At 43.0% G+C, this 22567-nt stretch overlaps 1 protein-coding gene across 2 annotated transcripts in view; it reads left to right on the plus strand.

Annotated features, from left to right (window-relative positions):
- LOC142304033 (uncharacterized) overlaps positions 1-22140 on the plus strand; it is a 104453-nt gene extending 82313 nt beyond the window's left edge. Inside the window, exon 9 of one of the 2 annotated variants that reach the window (XM_075346012.1) lies at positions 20163-22140. In XM_075346012.1, the coding sequence (XP_075202127.1) occupies positions 20163-20755 (593 nt within the window). In that variant the 3' untranslated portion in view covers positions 20756-22140. The remainder of the gene's footprint in view (positions 1-20162) is intronic. The other variant, XM_075346013.1, reaches the window with a different exon arrangement.
- The last annotated feature ends 427 nt before the right edge of the window (positions 22141-22567 follow it).

Raw genomic sequence — 22567 nt, forward strand, 5'->3', positions numbered from 1 at the left:
CTTTTTGGTTCCCATTTAGGTTGTTTTTTAACATGGAAGAATCAAAGGTGGAGGAGATTGCAGACATGTTCAGAAACATTTAGACCAATCACAATTACTGTTGTTCAGTAGTTAGTATGAGGCCTCTAACCACATGGCGGAAGCTGCCATCTTGGTCCGTCACATGCTCTCCGCTGTTCCTGCTCTTTGTTGATATGCTGCAGCAGTGACATAATGACTACTGCACACTTGACCGCTGCAGCCAATCACTGAACTCAGCAGTTCATATCATCTACACAGGTAGAGCTGCTTAGACCAGTGGCTGGTTGCAGAGGTCACATGCACTGTAGACGAGATGTCACTGCTGCAGTTTGTTAAGGGGAATCTGTCATCAGGTTTTTGATACTTCATCTGAGAGCAGCATGTTGTAGACAAAATGGATTTGAAACTAACCATATTTAAGGACAGAGTCACACTTGTAAGTGACTTCCACGAGTCTTGTATCACCTGGCTCGGCCAGCTGCTCTGGCCAAACTTAGATTATTGGATACAGCCATTCTGACATTATCAAAGAATTGAGCGTAGCACATCTGGGGCTGTCCCAACCACAACAGGCTCTCAATAGAGATTGTGCATTGACTGTGAGGTGTCAATCAAACCAGGGGGCGTGTCAGATAACATAGCATCAGACTTCCTAGTCCTGTAATGCTAATCACAGGGTAATAAACCCTTTAGTTTAGGTAAGCAATAACTCACACATAGATAAGAGAAGCACAGTTGTTTTTTTCTTTTTCAACCCTTGCAGCATACTGTTCTCAGCTCACATTGCAAACTCCTGCTGACAGATTCCCTTTAACAAAGCCTGAAAGCCGCTGCGTAGAGCCTTCCTGGACCAGGGGTGTGTAATTATAGATGATTATATTATTTTTATATACTGCAAGCCTGTGGAGTTTAAGGGAGCCTGTCACTTGATTCACACTGCTTAAACCATAGGCAGCATGAATTAATGCCTGATTGTACAATTACAGACAGGTGTTTGGTTTTTTTTTCTTTGTTTTCTCTCAAATGCTGGAGAGTTCCATAGTTTGATAAGCCCAAGGATAGTCACCAGAGACCAGCCTAATGTAGCACCACCCCTGGCCAGCTTCTCCCTGCACTGGTCTAGTTGATTGACAGGGCTCTCCCAGAGAATCTGGTCAATCACCTGGAGGGACGCTGGAAGAAGCCAGCTGGGGACGGCGCCGGACTAGTCTCCTATAGCCCCTGGCTGGCTCTTTATACTATGTTTTTTCTGAATCATTGGAGTGGTTTTAGAGTAAAATATACCTAGCTGCAGTGGAGCACCCAAGCTCTAATTTCATGCTACTCCGTGTTAAGACAGCATGGATCAAGTAATAGGTTCCCATTAAAAAAAAATTATAGATTGGAAAACCCCCTCTAAATTCATGGCCTCCTTTTTGCTGGCTCTACGCATCTATGGTTGGATGAGAATCTTCCAGTCTATGGATTCTGTCAGGCATCCCGCCCCAGATTGCAGTCGAAGGATATCCAGTCGTTAATGCATCCTTCCCATATCCGAACTACATGTCAAGTAATCTGGCCACCCGTCACTATTATTCTTCTCGGGATTGGTGTAGACCACAGCGGTGAACACCTAATAATGATCAGTGAATTCTACTTAGAAGAGTGGGTAACTTACAATCTTTGTTCCAACCCTTTGATAATTCACTAATATAGTTGAGTTAGTTGTTTAGTATTACATTATTTATGTAGGTTTTTTTATTTTGGAATTTCTCATATATGAGATGTTAATGTTAATGTTTGCTAAATGATACTTTTTTCCTGTGACATTGAGAACTTACATCTGCGAGGATTCTCCAAATAACCCCAGATATTTGACTATCAATGAAACACCAAGCCTTCAATGCTTTTCTGACCTATATGCAGTGGGGAGAAATTTAATGTGAACTCATTTATGAAACAACAGTTTTCTAACTTTAAAAAAATTGCAATAATTTTACAAGGATATGTTTAAAATCTGTCATTTTCATGAAAGCTGAAAAACTATAACACTTGTGTGTTTATTTTCCTTTATTTATTAAAGTATTAGCATGTCTACTAATAATGTTGGTTTGACTCTTTTCTATATATCTATAAAAAAAATTACATTAGAGGGAATCTGTCAGTAAAGATCAACCTACCTTCTCTTCAAAACACATACAAGTACAGTACATCTCAATAAATTAGAATATCATAAAAAAAATTAATTTATTTCAGTAATTCAATACAAAAAGGGAATTGCATATATTATATAGAGTCATTACACACAGAGTGCTCTATTTCTATATATTATATATAGTCATTACACACAGAATCATCTCTTTCCAGTGTTTTTCTGTTAATGTTGATGATTATGGCTTACAGCCAATGACAACCCAAACATCATTATCTCACAAAATTAGAATATTATATAAGACCAACTGAAAAAATGATTTTAAACTCAGAAATGTTGGCACCTACTGAAAAGTGTGTACAGTAAATGCCTCAATACTTGGTCGGGGCTCCTTTTGCATAAATTACTGCATGAATTCGGCGTGGCATGGAGGCGATCAGCCTGTGGCACTGCTGAGGTGTTATGGAAGCCCAGGTTGCTTTGATAGCAGCCTTCAGCTCGTCTGCATTATTGGGTCTGGTGTCTCTCATCTTCCTCTTGACAATATCCCATAGATTTTCTATGGGGTTTAGGTCAGGCGATTTTGCTTTACTGTGGTTATGAAACCAGGTATTGGTACTTTTGGCAGTGTGGACAGGTGCCAAGTCCTGCTGGAAAATGAAATTTCCATCTCCAAAAAGCTTGTCAGCAGAGGAAAGCATGAAGTGCTTTAAAATTTCCTGGTAGATGGCTGAGCTGACTTTGGTCTTGATAAAACACAGTGGACCTATACCAGCAGATGATATGGCTCCCCAAACCATCACTGATTGTGGAGACTTCACACTAGACCTCAAGCAGCTTGGATTGTGGCCTCTCCACTCTTCTTCCAGACTCTGGGACCGCGATTTCCAAATGAAATGCAAAATTTACTTTCATCTGACAACAACACCTTGGACCACTGATCAACAGTCCAGTTCTTTTTCTCCTTGGCCCAGGTAAGACGCTTCTGGCGTTGTCTATTGGTCATGAGTGGCTTGACACAAGGAATGTGACAGTTGTATCCCATGTCCTGGATACGACTGTGTGTGGTGGATCTTGAAGCACTGACTCCAGCAGCAGTCCACTCCTTGTGAATGTCCCCCAAATTTTTGAATGGCCTTTTCTTAACAATTCTATCAAGGCTGCGGTTATCCCGGTTACTTGTGCACCTTTTTGTACCTCACTTTTTTCTTCCACTAAACTGTCCATTAATATGCTTGGATACAGCACTCTGTGATAAGCCAGCTTTTTTACCAATGACCTTTTGTGGCTTACCCTACTTGTGGAGTGTGATAATGACTGCCTTCTGAACATCTGTTAAGTCGGCAGTCTTTCCCATGATTGTGTAGCCTACCGAACCAGACTAAGGGACCATTTTAAATGCTTAGGTAGCCTTTGCAGGTGTTTTCTGGTAATTATTCTAATTTTCTGAGATAATGGTTTTTGAGTTTTCATTGACTGTAAGCCATAATCATCAACATAAATAAACACTTGAAATAGATCACCGTTTGTAATGACTCTATAAAGTGTGTATATATATATATATATATATATATATAATATGAGTTTCCCTTTTTGTATTGAATTACTGAAATAAATTAACTTTTTCATGATATTCTAATTTATTGGCATGCAATTGTACATAGATATGCACTTCTGTAAATCCATCAACACCTTTATATCTTCTATTTGTTGCTGCATCCCTGCGTAATTATGGGTTTTATTCACCTCATGCAAGTGAGGCATTAAAGGAATCCTGTTACATCCCCAAACACTATTAACCTGTAGATATGGAGTTAATATGTTGTTTGATAGAGCTCTAAAGCTGCCTGGCTCGTATTGTTTGCATGCATGAAATGTTTGAAATTTAGGAAAGCTAAAACAGATAAAAGATATAGTTCCTTGAAAAAGTATTCATACCCAGTAAACCTTTCCACGTTACTCTCACAAAATGAAATGTATTTTATTGGGTATTCATGTGATATACCAACGATAAGTAACAAGTATTTTTGAAATGTCTAGAAAATGATACATGGTTTTCTCAGTAATTTATTCTTAGTATAAGATCTCAGAGGTTTGTTTGAGAAAATTAGACAAAAAATAGCCCAAATTCTGAACACATCATGGAGCACTGTTCAATCCATAACTCAAAAATGGACGGCGTATGGCACAATTGCAAACCGACCAAGACATGGCCGTCCACCTAAAATGACATACAGAAGAGAGCACTAATTAGAGAAACAGCCAAGAGTCCCATGGTCACTCAGGAGGAGCTGCAGAGATCACCGCTAAGGTGGAAGAATCTGTCCACAGGACAACTATTAGGCCAGGGCCACATGGGGACTACTGCGATCCTCGCATCACACTCGGCTCACGCTGGCAACATAGCCGGAAGCGAATGTCATTGCGACTCAGGTCCGATCGTGTGATCGGACCACAGCTGCGGGGGGCGGGCCGACACTGAGGAGGGGAGGGAGGGATTTATCTCCCTCTCGCCTCCGTAGCCAGCTATTGCCATTCTCGCTCTGCACTCGCATTACACCAGTGTAATGCGAATGCAGTGCGATGTTTCTCTCAACCCATAGACTTGAATGGGTGTGAGAGAAAGAGGATCGCATATCACCCACAGCATGCTGCTACTGTTTTTTCGGTCCGATTAGGGCTGAGAAAATAATTTCTCATGGGTGCTGGCACATAGAGTAATATTGGTTCGAGTGGAATGCGATGTTTTATCACATTCCACTCGCTCCGATTTTCATGCCGTGTGTCTTAGGCCTTAGATGTATACTCCACAAATCTGGCCTTTATGGAAGAGTGGCAAAGGAAAGCCATTTTTGGAAACAAGCCATGAGAAGTCCTGTTTGTAGTTTGCCAAAAGCCATGTAGAGGACACAGCCAGAATGTAGAAGATGGTGCTGTGGTCAGATTAGAACAATATAGAAATGTTTTAGCTAAATGCAAAAAACTCTGTGTGACAGAAGACTATCACTGCACATCACCCTGAAAACACCATCCAGACCGTCAAACATGGTGGTGGCAGCATTATGCTGCGGTGAGGCTTTTTTTCCATCAGGGACTAGAAAGCTGGACATAGTTGATGGAAAGATGGATGGAGCTAAATACAGGGCAATCCTGGAGGAAAACCTTTTACAGGCTGCAAAAGACTTGAGTCTGGGGTTGTAGGTTTATCTTCCGGCAGGACAACGACTCTAAACATACTGCCACGGAATGGTTTAGATCAGTGTTTCCCAAACTCCAGTCCTCTCTGCCTCTAACAGGTCATGTTTTCAGGATTTCCTTAGCATTGCAAAGGTGATGCTGTAAAAATTATTCCATCACTTGTTCAATGCTAATGAAATCCTGAAAACATGACCTGTTAGTGGCAGTGAGTTTGACAAACACTGGTTTAGATGAAAGCATATTCATTGTCTGTGAATGGCCCAGTCACCAGACCTAAATCCCCTTGAGAATCTGTGTCAAGACTTAAACATTGTTCTTCACAGACTCCATCCAATCTCACTGAGCTAGAGCTATTTTGCAAAGAATGGGGAAAAAAATCATCCTCTAGATCTGCAAATCTGGTAGAGACAGATCCCAAAAGACTTGCAGCAATAACTGCAGTGAAAGGTGGTCCTACAAAGTATTAACTCAGGGGGGCTGAATACAAATTCATAACACAATTTTCAGATTTATATTTTTGAAATATTTCTGTTACACTTCACAAATACTTGCTACTTTGTGTTGGTATATCACATAAAATGCCAAGTTTGTGGGTGTAACTTGAAAAAATGGGGTAAAGTCAACAGGGTATGAATACTTTTTCAAGGCACTGAATAAAGGTGCACATGGATTTACATTTCAAAGGCCTGCATGCCCATATTCGTAGTTTGCGGGGCTGATCTTATTGACAGATTCCCTTTAAAGGGAACCAATCTTCAGGATTTTCGTATATAAGCTAAAGCCAGTGCTATACTGGCACTATCAGGCTGCTTATCTACATACCATTAGTGGTCAGCTCAGATGTATAGGTTTTCAAATCCAAGAATGTAAAGTTTAAAAAATCATCAGCTTCTTGAGTGGCAGTTGCAACGGAGCAGATAATATCTGGGTGGGTATTCATATGGATTCCCGCCCCTCTGCCTGTTGTTCCTCCCTCTCTTTGTTCTCTATGCTAATAATAATAATAATAATATATTTATTCATTTATATAGCGCTATTAATTCCACAGCGCTTTACATACATTGGCAACACTGTCCCCATTGGGGCTCACAATCTAGAGTCCCTAACTGTATGTCTTTGGAGTGCTAATGTTACTATTCATATTTTTCCTCACTAAGATGGCATCGGAGTTGGCGCCTGCGCATAGCGTTTATCTCCGGCGCCATCTTTGTGAAGATCCTAGTGTCCTGGGGCGGCCCAATGTCCTCTTCTGCAGCTAATCGCTATGATCAGCTGTTCTCCACTTCTGTTGTGACCGCGTGCGCCCCCGCGGTCACAACGAGAGCTGAAGAAGCGAGGGTGCATACGCTTCCCTCTCAGTCGCAAGATTAGAATAACGGGGGGTAACACGATCTTCACAAAGATGGCGCCGGAGATGAGCGCTACGCGCAGGCGCCAACTCCGACGCCATCTTAGTGACGAAAAAGATGCATAGTAATATTAGCATAGAGAACAGAGAGAGGGAGGAACAACAGGCATGGGGGCGGGAATACATATGAATACCACCCAGATATTATCTGCTCTGTTGCTCCTGCCACTCAAGAAGTTGATGATTTTATAAACTTTACTTTCTTGGATTTGAAAGCCTAAAACATCCGAGCTGACCACTAATGATATGTAGAGAATCAGCCTGATAGTGCCAGTATAGCACTGGCTTTAGCTTATATACGAAAATCCTGATGATTGGTTCCCTTTAATTGTAGATTTCACGCCTTGTTGTACAGTTACTTCCACCAAATATATTATTATCAAGGGAATAATGGAAATGTTTAGCATTAGAAATGTATGTAAAGCGCTGTGGAATTAATAGCGCTATATAAATGAATAAATATTATTATTATTATTATTATTATTATTAGAAGAAGGCTCGTGAATATTTTTCCCAACAATTTTGTGTCCAGATGTAATTTGAGTATTGAAATATCAAATGCACTACATACAAAGATTTTTACTTTGTGGCATTTTAGTGGAGTTTTTATGGTCAGTAGTTTTTTTTCATATTCTAGTATGTTCAGAATTTGGCATTTTTACTAATGCCTTCTATACGGGACTTGAAACTCTGTCAGAAAACATACACACTAACCTAAAATAAGCCTAAAAACAACCATTGCACTTAGAAAAACTCATATTACATCTTAAAAGCTATTAAATATTACCATTTTTACAGGCCAATCATCAAATAATTGAGCTACGTATTACAAACAGTCTCCATCCCCAAACCCATCATGTGGAACGAATGGTATCTGCTGCAGAAATAGCAACTCTAGGATATGTTCACATTGCATCTTTTTTCACCATCTGTTTTTGGGTCTTTTTACCAGCAAACGCAGGGAAAAAAAGCGCTGAGAAAACGCTCAAAAGAGTGGTCCTATTGTTTTTGATTGAAATATGGCATGTTCATCTTTGATTAACGCTAGATATATCTATATATATATATATTGTATATATAGTATATACAGCGTATACGTGTGTGTTTGTATGTGTGTGTGTGTATGTATGTATGTATGTATATATATATATAAAATATATATATATAATATATACTGTATATATATTAAACCCTTTCCTAATATTTTGTAGGGCTATAAAGTAGTTCACATTATACAACAAAGTATAAGGCCTAAAATATTTAATTTTTATTTATACCATTAAAAATAAATTATACAAATTGGTACAAGTGGTGCGAACAGATATAGGAACCGAACAAATGCCGCTGTAATATTTTATGAATACAGTAAAAATTCTTTATCCAATATATATAGGTTCAAAGTTCTAAAAGTGCCAATTGCATGTAATATAATCAATAGAGATCAGAAGTGTATTAATACTGGGGATGACTATAGACTATAGACCAAGAAATAGATATGTAAGTAAGGTGTCTGTGTGCTAATGCCCTAAGTAGGAGTGGCTCACAGAATGCAGCCGCCTCCTATAACAAAGGTGGGGGCAACACAGGTGCAGAATACGATGACGCCACCACTCTCAGCCTACCATATCATGGAGGGGGTGGCTGCTGGAATTAAACATGCACACAGATGGGGTTTGCATAGGGCGCCAGTCACACAGGTACTTGTGATGCACAGTGTCTGGCTTACAACATATTAATGTCATCAATGCGCTGTAAGGCAGACACTGTGCATCGTACATACCTGGGTGACTGGAGCCCTATGCAAACCTCCCTTTCTTGATATGGTAGGCTGAGAGTGGTTGTCTCATCAGTATTCTGCACCTGTTACCCCCACCTTTATTATAGGGGGCCGGCTGCATCCTGCGAGTGCATTTGCTGTTTGACCTGTTGGCTAATGGCTGTTTTTGGTGAGTTTTTTTTTTTACTTCATTTTGAATTTATGTCCTATTCTGTGAATCATACTGAAGCATTAGCAGCTTTAAAAAGTCATTTTTTTTTTAACATCCAAAAAAAGATGCAATGTGAACATACCCTAGTTTTCTAATCCCTGCAGAAACTGAACCTTAATCAAACATGATAGTTTGGGTGCTCGGTGCACCCTTGGTGTGGCCAAGAGATTCACTGCAGCTTCTGCCCACTACTTTTCATGCAACTGCCTCCTTCGCTGGCGATTCATAGCACTAGGATGCCTGACCTTTCTCTGCAGACCATGCTCACGCCAGGGAAGTCTTTATCATCAATCATCAGGAGGCGGGTATTCAAAACCAGCGGGCAGAGCAGTACGCCGAGCCTCTTGGCCACACTCAGGGTGCACTGAGCTGCCTAACTACCACATTTGATTTAACTTCAGTTTCTGCAAGAACGGAGGCAACAATTAGGACACTAAGGGGTACTTTGCACACTACGACATCGCAGGTGCGATGTCGGTGGGGTCAAATCGAAAGTGACGCACATCCGGCATCGCATGCGACATCGTAGTTTGTAAATCCTTTTTGACAGGATTAACGAGCGCAAACGCGTCGTAATCGTATCATCGGTGTAGTGTCCGACATTTTCATAATTTCGCTGCAGCGACGGTCCGATGTTGTTCCTCGTTCCCCTGCGGCAGCACACATCGCTGTGTGAGAAGCCGCAGGAGCGAGGAACATCAACTTACCTGCGTCACCGCGGCGCACGCTGGCTATGTGGAAGGACGGAGGTGGGCGGGATGTTTACGTCCCGCTCATCTCCACTTCTATTGGCCACCTGTCGTGTGACGTCGCTGTGACGCCGCACGACCCGCCCCCTTAGGAAGGAGGCGGGTCGCCAACCACAGCGACGTCGCAGGGCAGGTGAGTGCGTGTGACGCTGCCATAGCGATAATGTTCGCTACGGCAGCTATCACAAGATATCGCTGCTGTGACGGGGGCGGGTACTATCGCGCTCGGCATCGCAGCATCGGCTTGCGATGTCGTAGTGTGCAAAGTACCCCTAAAGATGCCATTTTTTGTAGGGACTTATATCCTTTACACAGCTATGTGCTTAATTTTTTACTGTCACTTTGGGTTGACGGACAATATCACCATTCCTGAATTCACATTGGAAACCAATCTGTAGCCATATGCGAGGCCTCTTTCTTACATTCTTTTATTTTACTTACAATTAACAAAAAAAAAAACAAACACCCAATTTCAAGTGATTTTTTATTTTCATTATATTTTTACATTTCTGACATACTTTTTTCCTGCTGTTTTTGGAACATGCTGCATTTGTAAAAAAAAAAAAAAATAACATCATGGACATTAAAAAAAGACATCAGCATGTCACAATATTGTTTATAGTGCATCTCATATTTTCTTATAGATTTTCATGTAACAGCTTTCTTCCATGGTTCTTTCACTAGCTGCACCTAGGATTTCACTGTGTTGAGCGCCCTCGCTGGCTGCCGGCAGTGTTTTCTCAGGCTGGTGTCCCCGAGATCAGTGATTGTTTTGTCTTTTTGGTCTATTAGGCATTACTCCCACCTGACCAGAATCCTACTCCACACTGATGAGGGGCAATACACTGAAACATCTGTCTGTGGATGGATACCTGGCCTTGGTATTTCCCTTGTCATATCTTTAAACTCGTCAAAAGCTGGATATTGACTAAAAGGGCCACTTAATATGGTGGTTATGGTGGTCTCCTAAAAAGAGCCACTCCTTGGCTAGGTCCTTCCCGGAGGGATATCTGGCTATTTTCCGTGTCGAGACTCCTAACAGAGGTTCTATGGAGCTTTTTGATTTGCATACTTCCCAGGGGGGAATGCACCTAGGATTTCACTGTGTTGAGCGCCTTCGCTGGCTGCCAGCAGTGTTTTCTCTGACTGGTCTCCCTGAGATCAGTGATTGTTTTGTCTTCCATGGTTTTTGGTACAGGAACAATAAAATTAGGACAATTATAGCACTTTTCTGAAAATTCTGTGCATGAAACCTACCCAAAGGGCAGTTTTTGATACAATTTTATTTTTTTAACTCAAAGTCATAATATCAGCAGATACCTCCAAGTAGAAATGTAGCATACCTCACGTGCAGAGTATTGCAGGACCTTAGATATCCATGGTTAGGACCACGCCTATAATCACAGCCAGTTAGCTGCTAGTTGCCATAACCATGGATACCTAAGGTCCTGCAATGCCCTGAACATGAGGTAAGTGACAGAGAATCAGAAGAACTATACTACATTTCTAATTGTAGTTATGTGCTAATGTTATTATTATTACACCTACTGGATATTGGGATAGGATCTTGGAGATGGGAATACCCCCTTAAGTCCACGGGGAGAAATAGCTGTGTATATACTGTGTATGTGTGTGTATATATCTAATATATATATATACAGTATATGTATACTGGTATTCCTCAACTGGAAAAAAAAGGCATTTAAATTAGGTGACAAAGAGGAAATTAAAATATTACAGCATTACTTGAAGTATAAAATAAAAGAGGCCCAGGAAGTTTTCAGAATTAAACTTGAAAAGAAACTGTCCCACAATAATTCCAGGGAGGTTTGGTCAGGAATGAAATTACTCACTGGGTTTAAGGTGAGGTCTGAGCATGGGGGAGGAGAACTGGACAAGGCTAATGAGATGAATGAGTATTTCAATAGATTTAGCAATACATGTGTTATGCCAACTGACAGAGGATATGGTTCTGGTGCAAATTCTGCAACATTGATATTGGAGGATGAGCAGACTAATTTCAGAGTATCCGAAAATGAAGTGAGGAGGCAGTTTAAGACACTTAAAGGGGTTATCCGGCTTATTTTGACTTTTTTTTTTATTATTTCCCTATTGGGCTACATTGGGGCAGGTAAGTAGATAGAGACCACTTACCTGCCCTGCTGTCAGCCCCTCTTCCCTGGCTCAGAGTGATCATGTGACCGTTCCTGCCGCGATTTTGCTGCTTCCAGTCATTTCATGTCAACATGGGCAGGACCATGTTGACATGCAAATCTGGGAACAGCATGTTGCCGCCCTGCTGGGCTGTACAGTGCGTGAGTCCCTGCCCCCTTCTCCGTACCCTCCCACACATTCCCCCGCACCCCGTACTCTCCCCGCAACCTTCCCCCGCACTGCTGTGGGACCCGTGAGCTGAGGGGAGGGGCCTGCCTGCGGCTGCCGTGGTGTCACCGCCAGCACCGGGCCCCTGCTCAGGATCGCACATTCAAATGTATCAGCAGAATCTGTGATGCCGATACATTTGAAAGCACTGTTGAGAGTGAGCGCTGCTTCTCATCACTGTCCCGCTGTCTGTGTCTGACAGTTCAGGACAGCGGTGACGTCACTACTGTGCTGATATGTCCAGACCAGACAGCGGACAAAAGTGCAGGAGCGGCGGGGACCAAGGAGGGTTAAGTATGTATTCCCTACATGTGTTCCCTATGGGAGTAGGGGGGGGTCGGTGCAGAACGATGGTGTGGGGGGTCGGTACAGAGCGCCGTGTGTGTGTGGGGGGTTGCAGAGCCATATGTGAGTGTGGTGTGCAGAGCCCGATGTGTGTGTGGGGAGTGCAGAGCCCGATGTGGTGGGCGGTGCAGAGCCCGATGTGTGTATGGGGAGTGCAGAGCCCAATGTGGTGAGTGGTGCAGAGCCCTATGTGTGTGTGCGGTGCAGAGCCCGATGTTTGTGTGTGGGCGGTGCAGAGCCCTATGTGTGTGTGTGGGGAGTGCAGAGCCCGATGTGGTAGGCGGTGCAGAGCCCTATGTGTGTGTGCGGTGCAGAGCCTGATGTGTGTGTGGGGAGTGCAGAGCCCGATGTGTGTGTGTGTGTGTGTGTGTGTGTGTGTGTGTGTGTGTGTACAGAACCCGATGTGGGGCTGTTATTTCCAATACTAGAGTGATAACAGGCCAGTCCTGGGGCAGAATACTGACAGGGAATGTGTGTGCAGAGGGCGGGGCTGGCAGGGGGAGGGGCTGGACACTGAGGCCGGGCAGTGCCAGCTGTGACAGGGAGGGTTTAGCACAGGAAGTTATCATGTTTGCTGGAGCTGAATGTAAACAAAGAGCTGCAGAGAATAAAGTCATAATTCAAGAGGAACAAAAGTTAGAAAACAAAAAATAACAATGTAGGGGTGTTTTATATGACAAAACAGCAAAGATTAGCTTACCAAAAATTTTTGAGTTTATGTCGGACAACTCCTTTAACATTGGTAAAGCTGCAGGGCCAGATGGACTCAGTCCACGTGTCCTTAAAGTGTGTGCAGACCAGCGGTGTACGGTCTTTACACACCTATTTAACAGGAGTCTACAAACACAGAGGGTGCCAGTGTTATGGAAAACTTCCTGTCTGGTTCCGGTACCCAAGACTACTTATCCTGCATCCCTAAATGACTATCGTCCTGTAGCCTTAACATCTCATGCTATGAAGTCCTTGGAAAGATTAGTGCTTGCTCACTTGAGTCCGAGGGTGAAGGCTTTTATTGATCCCCCTACAGTTTGCATACCGGCATAGATTGGGGGTGGACGATGCTATTCTTTCTCTGTTACATACTGTACATTCATTTTTGAAGAATGACGGAAGCACTGTGCGAGCGATGTTCTTTGATTTCTCGAGCGCGTTTAACACCCTGCAGCAACTCGTACTACACAAAAAGATGACTGATATGAAGGTGGAGGAGGGGATGAGAAATTGGATAACTGACTACCTATCAGATCGGCCACAGTTTGTACAGATGGGAACAGTTGTGTCTAGCAGATTATTGAGCAGTGTAGGTGCCCCTCAGGGAACGGTGCTAGCGCCCTTTCTATTCACACTGTATACATCAGACTTTCGGTATAAATCTGATTTTTGCCACCTTCAAAAATTCTTGGATGACTCCGTGGTAGTCGGATGTATTAGGGGGGACCAGGGTGATGAGGAATATAGAAAGGTGGTGTCGAATTTTGTGGATTGGTGCTATGGTAACTATCTACAACTAAAGGCCGCTTTACACACTGCGACATCGCTCAAGCTATCTCGTTGGGGTCACGGAATTTGTGACGCACATCCGGTCGCTTTAGCGATGCCATTGCGTGTGACACCTTTGAGCGATTTTGCATTGTTGCAAAAACCTACAAAATCGCTCATCGGTGACATGGGGGGTCCATTCTCGAATATCGTTGCTGCAGCAGTAACGATGTTGTTCCTCGTTCCTGCGACAGCACACATCGGTACGTGTGAAACCGCAAGAACGAGGAACCTCTCCTTACCTGCCTCCCGCCCGCAATGCGGAAGGAAGGAGGTGGGCGGGATGTTCGTCCCGCTCATCTCCGCCCCTCCGCTTCTATTGGGCGGCGGTTCAGTGACGCAGCTGTGACGTCGCTGTGACGCTGAACGAACCGCCCCCTTAGAAAGGAGGCGGTTTGCTGGTCACAGCGACGTCGCAGGGCAGGTAAGTAGTGTGACGGGTCTGGGCGATGTTGTGCGCCATGGGCAGCGATTTGCCCATGTCGCACAACCGATGGGGGCGGGTACCCACGCTAGCGATATCGGTCACGATATCGCAGCGTGTAAAGCGGCCTTTAATGTTAAGAAAACTAAGGAGTTGGTGGCAAACTATAGCAGGAGAAAGATGGATTGTTTACCGATCATTATTGCTGGTCAGGGGGTGGAGCAGGTGGAGAGTTACAAATATTTGGGGGACCACCTGGATAGCAAACTGGACTGGAGATGCCACTCAGAGAGGGTCTACAAGAAGGGGATGAGCAAACTGTATTTCCTAAGGAAACTGAGGTCTTTTTAATGTTTGCAGCAAAATGTTAGAAATGTTCTACCAGTCTGTAGTGACAAGTGTCATCTTTTTTGCACTCATAGGCTATGTGCCCATGCTGCGGAAAATGTGCGGAATTTGCCGTGGATTTTTCGCGGAAATTCCGCAGATTTTTCAAAAATCTGCAGCACAGCTACTCCCCAGCCATTTCTATGGCATTTGGGAACTGCTGTGCCCACGCTACGGATTTTTCCTCCGATCATTTTTACTCCCAATCATTGCAGCACTTGTTCTGTATTGAGGATGCAGTGCCGAAGCCATGGTACTGTATACTCAATGCAGAACGCCCGCACCATATCCGCAGGACATTCCACAATAAAACCGCAGCATGGAAACAGACAAAGTTTTGCTGCGGTTTTCTGGGAGCTCCTGCGGATCTATCCGTGGGACACTGTCCCCGTGGGCACATAGCCTTATGCTGGGGTGGTAGTGTGCGGGTCTCTGATGCTGATAAGCTGAATAAGCTATCAAGAAGGCAAGCTCTGCTGTTTACTGCTATCTGGACTCTTTTGAGGAGGTAGTGGAGAGAAGAACTCTGAAAAAGTGTATGGCAATTATAAATAATAATGCACATCCATTATATGAGCTATTCATGAGACAGAAGAGCACCTTCAGTAACCGGCTAATCCTTCTGAGGTGTAAAGGTATGTGCGCACTAGGCGTTTTTTTCACGCTGCGTTTTTATGTGCGTTTTTGTCTCAAAAAAACGCACCCGCGGCTAAAAAACGCGACAAAAACGCATGCGTTTTTGCCGCGATTTGGTGCGTTTTTTGCTGCGTTTTTGCTCACTGCGTTTTTAATCAGTGCACAATGCCATTAAAGATTGTTGATGAAAAAAAAAAAAAGGTCTGATGTCATTTCCTTCTTCAAAATGTTCATTGTATGCAGGAGAGCAGACAGCTGCAGAACTAGTGTATGCAGGAGAGCAGACAGCAGCTGCAGAACTACAAGGCTCAGCATCCTCCATTCACTAGTGTATGCAGGAGAGCAGACAGCAGCTGCAGAACTACAAGGCGCAGCATCCTCCATCCAGGACTGTATGCAGTTTTTTGCCCAAAAAGAAAAAAAAAATGACATGGGCTTCGCCATATTTTTGTATGCTAGCCGGGTACAGCAGGCAGGTACGGGCTGCCCCCAATCCCCAGCTGCCTATTTGTACCCGGCTGGCAACCAAAAATATAGAGAAGCCCTTTTTTTTTAATTATTTCATGAATTTCATGAAATAATTAAAAAAAAAAAAATGACGTGGGCTTCGCCTAATTTGAGTCCAGCCGGGTACAACTAGGCAGCTGGGGATTGGAATCCACAGTGCAGGGTGCCCAAGATTTCTGGGCACCCCCACTGCGAATTGCAGTCCGCAGCCACCCCAGAAAATGGCGCTTTCATAGAAGCGCCATCTTCTGGCGCTGTATCCAACTCTTCCAGCTGCCCTGATGCCGGGTGGCTAGCTGGGTAATAATGGAGTTAGGGCTAGCTGTATATTATCAGCTGGCCCTAAGCCCGAAATTCATGGTGTCACGCCAATATTAGACATGGCCACCATGAATTTCTAGTAATGATAAAAAAAAAAAAAAAAAACACAACACACAGAAAAATATTTTTATTAGAAATAAAACACAACACAATTAGTGACTCCATCTTTATTGAAATAAAGAACCCCCCTCCGCAGTAATCCTGGGTCAGGGTCCCGCGCCGTCCAATCCGGATCCAATATCATCTGATCGGTTTGCCTGAATCACATCACACATCAGCTGATTGTATAAAAGCTGGTTATACAATCAGCTGATGCATCAGTAGAAAAAAAAAAATAATACTCACTTATGTGCTGTGCTGATTACCGGCAGCTCCTGCAGCGATCGATTGGACAGGAGTCTGATCCTGTCCGATCGCTGCAGGAGCTGCCGGTAATCAGCTGATGAAGTCCCCTGACGGCAGGATCAGCTGATAGCCGGCCAGGCGCGAAAAAGCCGGGGAGACTATGATCAGCTGATGCGTCAGGTGACTGCATCAGGTGATCCACCGCCAGGTCCTGCAAGCAAGGTCCTGCCCCGGGGAGACTGCACACAGCCAGAGCGGCGGTACCGAGACAGGGGCTGGGAGCGGGCATGGCACCGGGACCCTGCAGACAGGGGAGTATATATGACATTTTTTTTTTTCTACTGTTCACTTTGGTTTTCGCCGCTGCCTCTACCTCCCGCCCAGACATGGCGCCGCACGGAGCTGACATGCACAGGACGGGAGGTGGACGCAGCGGTGACGGTACTGGGAGGATTCATGCTTCTGTGTTTACCAACAGAAGGAATCCTCTTCCTGTACACGTCACTGTAGTACCCACCCCTTGCGTTTTATAGCTGCGTTTTTAGTCATAGAAACGCGGCTATATGCGTTTTTCATTGCGTTGTTGAACATCTCATTGAACTCAATGGGTGAAAAACGCAGAAATAATTGACATGCTGCATTTTTGTGGTCACCACAAAAACGCAGCTACAAAAAAACGCTGTGTGCGGACAGCACTTATGAAAACCCATAGACATTGCTGGGGAAGCAATGTCACTGCGTTTTCAGCACAAAAACGCGGTAAAAAACGCGGCAAAAACGCCTAGTGCGCACAAGGCCTAAAAAGGAAAAATATAGATGCCGAGAAAGCCTTTGACAATATTGAGTGGTCATGGCTTTATAGAGTTCTAGATGAAATGCATTTTTCGGGGTCATTTTATACCTACATTAGAGAAATTTACACAAATCCGAAGGCTCAAGTTTACATTCCAGGATATCTGTAAGCCCCTTTTCCGTTACTGAAAGGAACCAGACAGGGCTGCCCCCTTTCCCCATTACTTTTTAATCTGGCTCTGGAACCATTGGTACGATTGTTATCTACACATAGCACCTTCCAGGGTATTTCTGTAAATAATAGACAAATTCAGTCAGCTTTTTTTGCGGATGACCTTTTGCTTTTCCTTTCGAATCCAGCTCAGCAGGTCCCCGAGATTTTACAAATTTTGCGAGAGTTTGGAGCGTACTCAGGCTTCAAGATTAATGCGTCAAAGTGCGAGCTCCTATACCTGGGAGGGACAAATGTTCAAACACGGGAGCAGAACCCTTTTGAAGGAATTACAGTGGCTAAGTCATATATCACATACTTGGGAGTTAAAATAGGTAAGGTTCCGGCAACCCTTTATAGTCTAAACTATCCACCCCTTCTGAGCCAAATAGAGCAAGATCTTAAAAGATGGCACGACCTTCCATTGAACCTAATTGGTAGAGTCCACCTAATTAAGATGATGTCGATATCAAAATTAATGTATCATCTTCAAACACTTCCCCTGCTTCTCAAGCATAAAGATATTGTCCAGCTAAATAGAGCTTTTTCACACTTCATTTGGAGGGGGAAATGCCCTCGTATAGGGCTTAAGAAGCTGATGGCATCTAAGGTTTATGGAGGTCTGAGTTTGTCAAACATTCGGTGTTACAATATAGCCTGTTTGACTAGATATATATTGGATTGGATTAAAGGCTCTAGGCATTATTCAGCGTTGGAGCTTGAGAGAGACTATGCACAACCTTGGGATCTGGTGGCATTGCTTCATACTAGGCAGGCTAATCTCCCAGTGAAAATCAAGCACTCTTCCTTATTTAAAGACACGATTGCAGCGTGGAAGGCGTTGAGGAAAAACTACAAACTTCCCCATAAAATATCCAAATACTTGCCTATATGGGGGAATCCAGAGTTTGTGCAGGGGACAAGCAATAAGCTGTTTGAAGAGTGGAAGGTGAGGGGTATAAGGACTGTTGCTCATCTCTTGCACACCTCAGAGCCTAGATGGTTGAGTAGAGACGAAATTATAGCGCAGTATGGCCTGGGGCCTAACCAAGTAATCCAATATGACCAAGTGAGATATAGTATTATGACTCAGTTGCATGATGTGACCCAGGAGGTAGTATTTAACTCTTTTGATTGTCTGGTAAAGAACTCAATAACTTCATCATCTATCTCTTTTCTTTATGGAGCCATGCGTGATCTATTAATAGGACAGCACCCGGAAGGTTTATTTAAATCTTGGGAAAAACAATTTGAGGACCCGTCTATGGGGGTAAAAATTAGGGGAGGGTGGAATGCTCTTCGTAAATCAATTTTAAATGAGAATAGGCGAGAAACCCAATTTAGAATTATGCACAAGGCAATTTATGGTTTTAATCTCCCTCCATCAGCAACAAAGCCAGACAGGCTATTGCCCTAAGTGTAAGAGTAGTGGAACTGATCTCCTTCACGGGTTGTGGTCCTGCCCCCATTTGAGTCCATTATGGTCACAGATCAAAAGTTGTATACAAAAGGTGTGGGGTCTTGAAGTTCGGCTCTCACCTGGGTTCGCTATTTTTCACCATTGGGAGGAGGGGAACGATACCAAAGGGAAGATGACTAACCCACCCAGACTTATACATGTGATACTTCTGGCAGCCAAGAGAGCGATACTAAAAAATTGGTTGGAGTCTAGGGTCCCCGCGATTGAAGAGATCTTGGGTCAGCTCATGCATCTTCTTGAAATAGAAGGATTGGATGCAGAAAGGAGGGCGGATAGAATACGACAGCACTTTAACAAATGGAGGAAATTCATACTGGCCTATTGTACTCGGGAGGAGATAGTCAGGATTATGTCACCTTTCAAAGACACAGTCTGGTATCATACTGAAAAATTGAAGGATACATTGGATGGCTTGGAGGTGGGGGAGGAAAGGCTGAAAGCTGACTAAAAGGAGAGGGGGAAATAACCGATTTGAGCGGGACTTCTTTATTGTATGTCATTACCATGTTCACAAGGGTTCAATGGGGGGAATGATAAGAATGATGGGTTAAGGGGTCGCTGCTTTCCTTTGCTTTATCTTGCCATGTTACGGTTATTGATTTTAAAAATTGGTATGGAATTTGGGATGATCAAACATGACAATGTAATGTTGAATTTACAATGCTGAATTCGCTTATGCCAGTGTTATGTTATTGAAAAATTTGAATAAAAATATAGTTAAAAAAAAAAAAAAAAAGGAAAAATATAGGAAATCATTTGTGCCAGCTGCTATGGGAATGTACAACAATAACATTAGTGTTAAATCATCAAGGTGAATGTTCCCTTCTTTATTTCTTCTTTACTTTTCAGTTTACCTACTGTGTATGACCTAATCTAATGTATAATGTTCTTCTGTCAACTATACTGTCTCGTCAATTATCTAATTCATGTTATTATTTAAATTGTGCTGGTGTGATACCATAATTTCCCATGGGAACAATAAAATATATTATATGATGTGTGTGTGTGTGTGTGTGTGTATATATATATATATATATATATATATATATATATATATATATATATATATATATATATATATATATATATATATATATATATATAATATATATATATATATATACATATACATATACATATACATATATCCTTTTTTTTCCCACTTGCTGTTTTGGCAAAATAGAGCTGAGCTGCATCTATAAAAAATGTTTTTTTAATGTTCAGATAAATCTCCTTGTAGCGATTTATCTCTGTTTTTCATAAAAGCCGATATTCACAGATTTCTATATTATTCCCAGCAGATGGATACATAAGGAATTACCCTGAAGACCAACAACCTATTTTATCTCTAGATTGTAAGATCGGAGACGAACCTGGAGGAAGTTCTAATTTTGCAGACATACATCCAGTCCTTCAAGACGCTAATAGAAATTATGACCCTTCTTGTCGTAAGGACCGTTCTCCCGATCGATCTGACATTGCTGTGTGTAGTGCCGCTCCTGAAGGTGATAGACTCTTCCCCTGTCTGGAGTGTGATCAATCATTCGCTCAGGACTCCGATCTTTTGTTACACCAGAGAAGTCACGCAGGTGAAAAACCGTTTTCGTGTTCTTACTGCGGGAAAGGTTTTACTGGAAAATCCAACCTTCTTCAGCATGAGAGAATCCACTCGGAAGAGAAACGCTTTATATGTTCAGTCTGCGGCAGAGGTTTTACACGGAAAGCCGATCTGGTCAAACACCTGCGGACTCACACTGGAGAGAAGCCTTTTCATTGTCTTGAGTGCGGGAGATGCTTTACCCAGAATTCAGCACTTTTAAGACATAGAAGATGTTCACATGGGGACAAAACCCTTTACACATTCAGAATGTGGAACATGCTATACACATAGACCTGTCAGACAGAATATGCCTGGATCTTGAGTTACTGCATGATAGAGCTGGGTAACACATTTGTAAAGACAGCTAGGCTGTCATCCAGTGCTCTGTTATACCAAAATGTCTATTTTAATATTATGCAAATTAGGCTTGTAAGTGCACTTTTGGGCGTATCTGTGCACTTGCAGCACCCAATTCTTTTTCGCTTCTCACTAGTGTCTCCACCCCTGCTTTTTGATTGACAGCAGAGACAGAGGCTCTGCTGCGCAATGTCACCTCTTCAATGTCAATCAAGAGGCCTGGCTGCTGCCAGTGGGAAGAAGCGATGAAGATCCTAGTACTGGAAATGCACGGATTCGTATGAGTAAAACACAAATTTCATTGCAACAGAGCACAAGATGATGACAAAATGGGAATCCTTGGAAATGTTTTATCCTGCAGTACCTCAAGTCTCCAAGGCGCATTCTTACTAACCAGTTCATTTTAAAGTGAATTTGTCAGCAGGTTTTTGCTACCTCATCTGAGAGCAGCTTGATGTAGTCAAAGAGGCCCTGAATTCAACAAGGTATCACTTAGTTTACTGGGTGTAGCTGTTGTGACAAAATCAAAGTGTTTAGATTTAGCAATGCAGTAGAGCTCAGAAAATTAACCCACCCACACCAGGCTCTCTATGTACAAAGTCTAGAGACAGTGAGCTGCTAATCAGAGGGGGTGGGGCGTGGTTTGACTAGTGTAGTCTGGGCAATGATAATCCCAGGTGATAAAACCTTCACTATAAGTAAACAACAGCACAGCAGGGCAATAAATGACACATCGTGGAATTCTGTCTGTCAGCCTCTATCCCTGCTGTCTTCAGATTACATAGCAAAAACCTGCTGACAGATTCCCTTTAATAAGCATCAGAAAATTCACAGGAAAGCAAGTGGACAACTGATCACATGTATTAACTGTGGCAATTATGTGGCAGAGGGATAAGAAGTGTGTATAGAATTTGTCAGAAATATAAGACATTGGGCTACACTTTCCATTAGAAACTAACAGGCCACTGCTCTCACTTTCCAAGTGGCCTTATAGAAGCAAGAACAAACATCTGACTTGTTGAAAGTGACAACCACTCCAGCTTTGTTTGTGTGTCTTGCGCTAGTATAGATGAAAAGCAAAATCAGGGAGTAGAGGTAGATAGAGGTGCTGTTAATACATGTACGTCGAGCCATGCCTTTCCAGAATCTCCATTACTACATTCACAGCAACAGAAGATGTGACCCTCTACTGGATGAAAGTGCGAGTCACATCTCTGTGACCCATCAGTCCTTTATGGCGTATCCTGTGAACATTCCATATACAGGGTGGTCCAAAAGTAGGAGGACAGTATGTGTAATAGGGTTATCAAACATGGTGCAAAGTGAAACCGACTCAGTTGCCCTTAGCAACCAATCAGATTCCACTTTTCATTCTTCATAGACGCTTTGGAAAATGAAAGGTGGAATCTGATTGGTTGCTAAAGGCAACTGAGCCAGTTTCACTTTACACATACTGTCCACCTACTTTTGGACCACCCTGTATATCTGACATAGGCATACCTCTTTATGCTTTGTGCCCACTATGAGTTTTAGATCAGTTTTTGACGCTGCATCGAAAAACGTATTATCTTACAGTTGCAGCAAAGTGGATCATATTTATAGCAATCTCCGGCCCGCTGTGCTTCTTTTTTACTCAGCATGAACTGAGCTGCTGGTCGTGTTTCGGATCCGCACCATGTTCATTATCTTCCGGGTAGGCTGAGTTTTCAGTGCCGATTTTCCCCATAGATTTACATTAGATGCAGA

This window comes from Anomaloglossus baeobatrachus, chromosome 4 (genome assembly GCF_048569485.1).
Source record: "Anomaloglossus baeobatrachus isolate aAnoBae1 chromosome 4, aAnoBae1.hap1, whole genome shotgun sequence".
NCBI classification, from domain to species: Eukaryota; Metazoa; Chordata; class Amphibia; order Anura; family Aromobatidae; genus Anomaloglossus; species Anomaloglossus baeobatrachus.